Source organism: Chiloscyllium plagiosum, chromosome 35 (genome assembly GCF_004010195.1).
Source record: "Chiloscyllium plagiosum isolate BGI_BamShark_2017 chromosome 35, ASM401019v2, whole genome shotgun sequence".
Classification (NCBI taxonomy): Eukaryota; Metazoa; Chordata; class Chondrichthyes; order Orectolobiformes; family Hemiscylliidae; genus Chiloscyllium; species Chiloscyllium plagiosum.
The window spans coordinates 20,430,491-20,437,756 of record NC_057744.1 but is presented as its reverse complement, the minus strand read 5'-3'; the positions used below and the strand labels follow the sequence as shown (position 1 = coordinate 20,437,756).

At 39.2% G+C, this 7,266-nt stretch overlaps 1 protein-coding gene across 1 annotated transcript in view; it reads left to right on the top strand.

The window, feature by feature from the left end:
• The window catches only part of LOC122540687 (RNA-binding protein 7-like), an 11,865-nt gene extending 5,654 nt beyond the window's left edge, over window positions 1-6,211 (top strand). The window contains exon 5 of the mRNA XM_043676768.1: window positions 3,088-6,211. Coding sequence (XP_043532703.1) covers window positions 3,088-3,519 — 432 coding nt within the window. The 3' untranslated portion in view covers window positions 3,520-6,211. The remainder of the gene's footprint in view (window positions 1-3,087) is intronic.
• Window positions 6,212-7,266: the final 1,055 nt, after the last annotated feature.

Genomic DNA, 7,266 nt, shown 5'->3' with positions numbered 1-7,266 from the left:
GTGGATTTGATCTGTCCTCTGGCTCCCATCTCCCGGTCATGTGGGCGGACCGGCAGCTGCTGAGTTCTGTGGGTTTAAGCTGCGGCTGCCGTTTTTAAAACACAAAATGAATTCCTATAGTTTTACCGATGTAGGCATAGTCCCGTGGCAAATGCGGGGCGGCTCTGATGCCCGCTTGCACAGTCAAGAGTTATCACTGAGCCATAAAGTTTTTTTGTTTTTCTCAAGGGATTGTCTGCTTTCTTTGTTTTTCTCTCCAAAGATTTTAGTTTCTGATTTCTCTCAAATCACTCCAACCTAGACTGCCTTAATGACTGCTTGCCTCCCAGTTATTTAATCTCTTCTCCTGAGACTGTTTGATTGGATTCAGTAGACTGCACTATAGCATTTTAGTATCATCACAATTACACCTCCCTTGGTGTCCTGAGCAGAACCTTGTTATGTGATTTTCTTTTTGGCTAACTGCAAGCTCTTGCAAACATCTTCATTTAAACTTTGGCTAGTAAGTGCCTGAGGCTTCCCAGAGATCAAACTATCAGTAGCAGAATTGGTGATCATCTGTGGCCTTCTCAGCTTGCTGCTGGCTTCTGAACTCCAACTGCACAGATCCAAGTACAGAGGAACCTCAATTATCCGGCATTCACTTATCCGAATAACAGATTATCCGGCAAGATTGCAAGGTCCCGATTCTATGCTAAATTATGTTATCCGGTGTTTGATTTATCTGGAAATCGATTAACTGGATGAAATACCCTCCACCCATGTCTTTCAGATAATGGACGTTCCTCTGTAGTAGCATATTTTGCCCTACTTCTGATTTAACACTTAGGTCATACAGACAGTCCAGTAGTCTATTAAAACCTTCCAGCAAAGTCCCACCCATGTTAGTGGCAGGATCAAATATATCAACCTTAGAATTTTTTTAATATATTAATTAGTGGGATGAGAGTTTTACTGGCTCAACCAGCATTTATTGCCCAGAGGGCAGTTAAGAGTCAGCCATGCTGGTCTGGAGTCATGTGTAAGAATGTGACCAGGTAAGAATGGCAGTTTTCTTCTGTAAAGGATATTAGTGAACTAGATTAGACTAGATTCCCTACAGTGTGGAAACAGGCCCTTCAGCCCAACAAGTCCATACAGACCCTCTGAAGAGCAACCTACCCAGACCCATTTCCCTCTGACTAATGCACCTAACACTGTGGGCAGTTTAGCATGAACAATTCACCTGACCTGCACATCCTTGGACTGTGGGAGGAAACCGGAGCAGCCGGAGGAATCCCACGCTGACACAGGGAGAATGTGCACACTCCACATACAGTCACCTGAGGCAGGAACCAAACCCGGATCCCTGGTGCTAAGAGTCAGCAGTGCTAACAACTGAGCCACCGTGCTGCCCAAACCAAATTGGTTTTCCTCTACAGTGGATAATGATTTCATGGTCATTGTTAATCTGCATTCTAGATTTTTATTGAACTCAAATTACATCATCTGCCATGAGCATTACCAGGATCTCTGGATTGATTGTTAAGGCACAATCATAATACCATTACGCCATTGCCTCCTCTCCTTTTTATAATTTGTTGCTCCCCTCGGATTCTAACTTGTAGAAACAAAAAATAATGAATTCATCAGAAGATGCATGTTCTTCTCCATTCAAATCCTCTTTTTTTTTGAAAATAAATGTTAATTTGAAGTGTTTTTGTGTTCCCATTAGATTAGATTACATTACATTACAGTGTGGAAACAGGTCCTTCGGCCCAACAAGTCCACACCGACCCGCCGAAGCGCAACTCACCCATACCCCTACGTATTACCCCTTACCTAACACTACGGGCAATTTAGCATGGCCAATTCACCTGACCTGCACATCTTTGGACTATGGGAGGAAACCGGAGCACCCAGAGGAAACCCACGCAGACACGGGGAGAACGTGCAAACTCCACACAGTCAGTCGCCTGAGGCGGGAATTGAATCTGGGTCTCTGGCGCTGTGAGGCAGCAGTGCTTGCCACCGTGCCGCCCACTAATTCTGGAATTCTTTCCATGACAAAACACTATTAGCATTAGAATCTGGAAAATTCCTGACAGATTGGAAAATTACTGATGTAACACCTTTTGTTCAAGAAAGGAAGGCAGAAAACAATAGATTAATTCATCTAACATCATCATGTGGAAATTGTTAGACCATTATTAAAAAGTTTTAAACTGGGAAATCACAAATAAAAGATGGTAGTATTAACATGATTTTGTGTGAAAGGAAATGGAGTTTCTAGATGAGTCATGATCTTATCAAATGGCAGAACTGGCTTGTGGGACTGAATGACTATGCTTGAACCTAATTCATAAGTTTGCATATGTTTTGTACATGGGGTGTGGTGTTGCTATCTAGGTCAGCATTAATTGCACATCCCAAATACCCTTGAATTGGGTCGCTTGTGAGTACATTAAGTAGTTGATCAATTGCTGTGGGTCTGTGGTCACATGTCAACTAAGCCAGATAAGAATTACCGATTTTTCCTCCCTTGAGGGCATCCACGCAGCAAATGGGTTTTTGAGACCATCGTCATTGGTTACACAGTTGCTATTGAGCCAGTTTTTGTCATTAAAATTTCACCAACTATCATAGTGGGATTTGAAACCACGTCCCCAGAACGTTAGTCTCAATCTGGATTACTAGTCCTCATTACCATTACTCCCTCATCTCCAGTGTAAGTATTGATGTACTATTTTGTTCAATTTATAATTTTTTGTCAGGTTGCACCCCGTCATGATTTAAAGATGAGGCTGTTTCCTCCTTGTCCATCCTCTCTCTCATTTCAAAGGGCTATCCAATTAACCTTACCATGCTGTCTGTCTGTAGAAGCCTGCCAGTCTTTTTCTTTGCCAAAGGTATATCCAATTCCAGTATTCTTTTCACCAGTGTTCAGGTAGTTCATGCAGGATTTTAATGAAAATGCTTCAACTTCTCTTGCTTTCCAGTTGAAACTGTATCCTCTAGTTCGATTCTTTTTCAGATGGATCAGGGTGTTCTTTCTTCTGTCTGACTGAATTGTGCAGATATGTGAACAATTTGATTTTTAACTTGCAGGTGAACAACATGTGGCAGCAACAGGCCAGGGGAGGGCAGCAGAATTACAGTCCCTCACTGCAGCAGCCGAATGCTAACAATCGATCCACTCTGCCGCAATCCTATCAAGGTACATCTAACCAGCATGCCACATCTCAGAATTATAGCACCACTGCACAGCCACGGTCATCCAGTCCAAATTCACGAATGATGTGGCATTCTGAAAAATCAACGTCAGGCACCCAGAGGCAGCAATCCTATTCATCCTACCGATCAGATAATGGTTATTTCGCTCGAGATGCTCACTTCCAGGATCCCAGTTCAGAGCAGTATTATAGAGGAAACCGTGAACCAGAGTTCCAACATGACCAAAGCTCTCAACACAACAGAGGTTGGGAGTACGATTATCGGAGGGATCACTCTCGAGGAAGCAGACGTCGAAATTGGCAATAAACTTACTGCCAGATTGGGGATGAGTTAATCCCCTTCTTTCTGAACATTTGGAACTTGAGGGAATGTTCAGTGAACTAAGCTGGAATACTTCCTGATGTTAAAAAGATGATATACCTAATTGTAATTTTCTGAGCAGTTTGGGATGTCTGCACAAAAGTTCCCTGTTTGTACAATATAAAACACCAAGTCCCCTAGCCAATTGTCTGTCTAATCTTGTTCCTTTCCCACTTGTAAACATATCTGACTCCTTAAAGTGAATCTCTGCCTCACTACTTGTGATTTTGTTTTTTAAAAGTTCTAATGGTGCTTTATCTGGAGGGAGATGGAGTTGAGCAACTTTCATCAGTTGCTTTGATTCTGGTGACCTTTAACTATGTGGTCTGCCTTAGTGGTAATTGCAGTGTGATGTGCCAGTAAAATGAAAATGTTTTCTGAATATTAAGTACGCAGCAGAGGAGCAACATGTCAGGACCATGATTTTGTCTTATCCAAATTACATATGTGAAATCTGCAAAGTTATAATGCAGGTTCAATATTTAAATTGAGTGTCAAAGCCAAAGTGAGCTCTGGATTTAAAAAAAAGAATGTTTTGCAGACTAGTGGTGTACTATATCTTCCTTCCCATTCTGTTGATAGTTCATTTGAGGCACTGACTGTTCTTTGTTGAGCAGTGTTGGTTCAAAGTTGCTAGTACAGTGAACAATTGATTATAATCTTATCCTTAGCCTGCCTCCGATGTCACTGCTCTTCCAATTAGTTTTTTTTAAATTGTCAAATAACTGGCAAGCACAGATGTAGCGCTCTGCTCAGCTGGGAGGGATTGTCTGCTGATGAAACTTCTGTGAGGAGCAATAGGGCTACTGACAAAATCACTTAGTAAACTGGATCCACAAAATTAATTTACATGTACATCTGATATGCTAATTTTTAAATAGTGTGTAGTTAACTCAGAGCCTTAGCCAGTGTTAATGCAAACATTGCTTAAAGAATTGGCTATCCTTCATACAGTAATCATACAATAAACGCTCATCCTTGTTTCTTTTAAAATAAAAAAATTGGTGTGAGTCAAACTCCAATAAAGGAATCTGATGCAGCAAGGAATTTCAAGAATGGTAGACAAGAATCTGAATCTGCTGATCATACATAGAATGAAGCTGAGGAACAGCTCATATTAAGCTGAAAAGTAGCATTCTCCTTGTAGAAGTTGAGTGCATTTCCACTTGTTTAGTGCGGAAGAGATCACCATGTGCCCTGTAAACCAATTTTGGTCTTGGTGACAGACTTCTAAGACTATAATTGGGATGCATAAATGTAGGGAACTAGTAGGTGATTAAGTTTCTTGCACCTTTTACTCAAGTGCAAATGGCACATGCCCAGTTGTTAGTGCTAATTTACAAAAGTTATTGCTGTTTTCCTTCAATTTGAACTTGTTTCTCCTTGTACTGATACCCACAAGGTAAGTGAAAGTTATTTATCACCATATTGCTGCCATGAAGCAGTGTCAGCCTTTGAGGAATAGTGCTGTATAACAGGAACATTCTAGTTAGAATAAATTTAGAGTGCAGGTATTTCCTATTGATAAATATTACTAGTTACTAATTATTGTCTTTAATTTTCTCATTGTGTTGCAATTGTACCTAACCAAAATTTACTGGTTTTTGGTCCTCTGAAACGAATGTACCCAAGAAAACATACCTTTTTATAGTTGTAAAAGTAGAATAATGTATTTTCTGGTGTTCAGTAGCAAAAAAAGGCAACCCTTCAGAATTTAAAAGAAATTTGTACAGTTTTTTAATATTACTGTTATTTTTTAACGTAAAGCCTTGTTTTATTTAGGTGAAACTGGGTTGTACATAACTTTACACCTGCTTCATTTGACAAAAGGTTTTGGAGACCATCATGAGGATTGTAGCAAAGATGTGAAATGTCCTGACCAGTCCGTTTACCTTCCTGATTTTTGAGGTTAACCAGCTAATTAAGATGGACAGTTAATGTTTCCTATTGCTGCTGCTCTAAACCAACCAGTTGACAATTTTTTTCATGCTGTATAAATTGATATTCCCCTTCCGCCTTCAATTTCTTCTGTCCTTTATCCTGATGAGTTCAAGATTTTTAAGCTTTGATGTAATGTCCCTCTTGTAACCACCTTTTTAAAGAACTGAATTTTGTGTCATGGAAACTTGTAGCTACTTTACCCTTGCGTACTTCCAAATGTGTGAATCCAAAATTTGGTTTTTTTTTAACTTGAAGTCCATTATTGCAAGGTCTTTTGATTTTGTTTCCCTGTGTTTGACATGAGGAAGTTAGCTGTAGCCAGCTAAGGAAGAGGAATCTTAAATATTAGGAAATTTGCACTGCTATCTAAATTTGTACTGCTATTTAGCTGTTGTACAGCTTGTAATTAGTTTATAAATGTGCAATATTTTTAAATGTTTTTGTAGGAGGACCTGCTTAGGTCAGACTTTATTAATTCCTAATAAGTTTGGCATATGCACTGTTATGTGATTGTAATTGGTATTGTTCATGTACCAGAAAAGTTTGATTTTAAATGAAAATCCATTTCAGGTTTTGAATTGTAATCTGTTTTTGTCTAATGAATTTTGCAAACTACTAGTTTTCGTCATTCTTTTTCTGATATTCTCGTTGTTGTGAAGGACATGCATCCACACTTAAAAACATTTTGCAAGTAAAATGTTTTTTGTCTTCATTCTTCATGGACTTGTACAAGATGTTTATTCAATTTTTTTGTAAATTTCAGTCTTCATAACGTCCTTGTACAACTAAGTTAATTTAGCCCATTGATCATGAGATAATTAGACACATGTCCAAGTTTTCTTTGCTGATATACAAGTTTGGAGCCATAATAAATCATACAGGTTTGAGTATAAAACAAGGGATGAGAGTAGATCAAATTGATTTCATGAAAAGTCATCCATTTTGGACCAAATGGAAAGAATAGATTTGAATTCTAAAGTAGTGAGAAGTTTGGAACAGTAAAGCTCCATATAAGGTTAATAGTCTGTCTATGCATAACTAAAAGGTCTTGATCAAGTACAAACAACACTCTGATTCATGGAGTACTAGCTTTTGTATTTCCACAGCTAGAATATAGATGAAGTTGGTATTAGACAGCCCTACATCTGGAGTAGTGTATCTATCTGAGCAGTGCACTTTTTATAGAGTACGTTGGAAGAAGTGCAGTATAAATTCTCTAGAATCTTAAGATGAGAGGATTGCATAAATTGGTCATGGATACCATGGAATTTAGAATGTTGAGTGATTTTGAAAGTTATTTTTAAGATTATGAAAAATAAAACTTTGGCTGGTTGGGGTGAGAGTTGAGGAAAAGGGAACAGAAATTTAAAATCCGAGTTGGTTGATTTAATAGACAAGCTAGGAATCAGAACACAACAGTATGGCCCTCAATGTTGTGCTTGCCTTTTACCCTATTCTTTGTATTGCCTTCCATGTGCATATCCACAAGTCGCTTAAATGTCCCTAATGTATCTGACTCTACTACCACTGCCGACAGTGCATTCCACGTACCCACCACTTTGTATAAAGAACCTACCTCTGACATCTCCCCTAAACCATCCTCCAATTACCTTAAAATGATGCCCCCTTGTGATAGACATTTCTGCCATAGAGAGAAATTTCTGGTCAGCTACTCTCTGCCTCTCAACATCTTGTATACCTCTATCAAGTTGCATCTCATCCTCCTGAGCTCCAATGAGAAAAGCCTGAGCT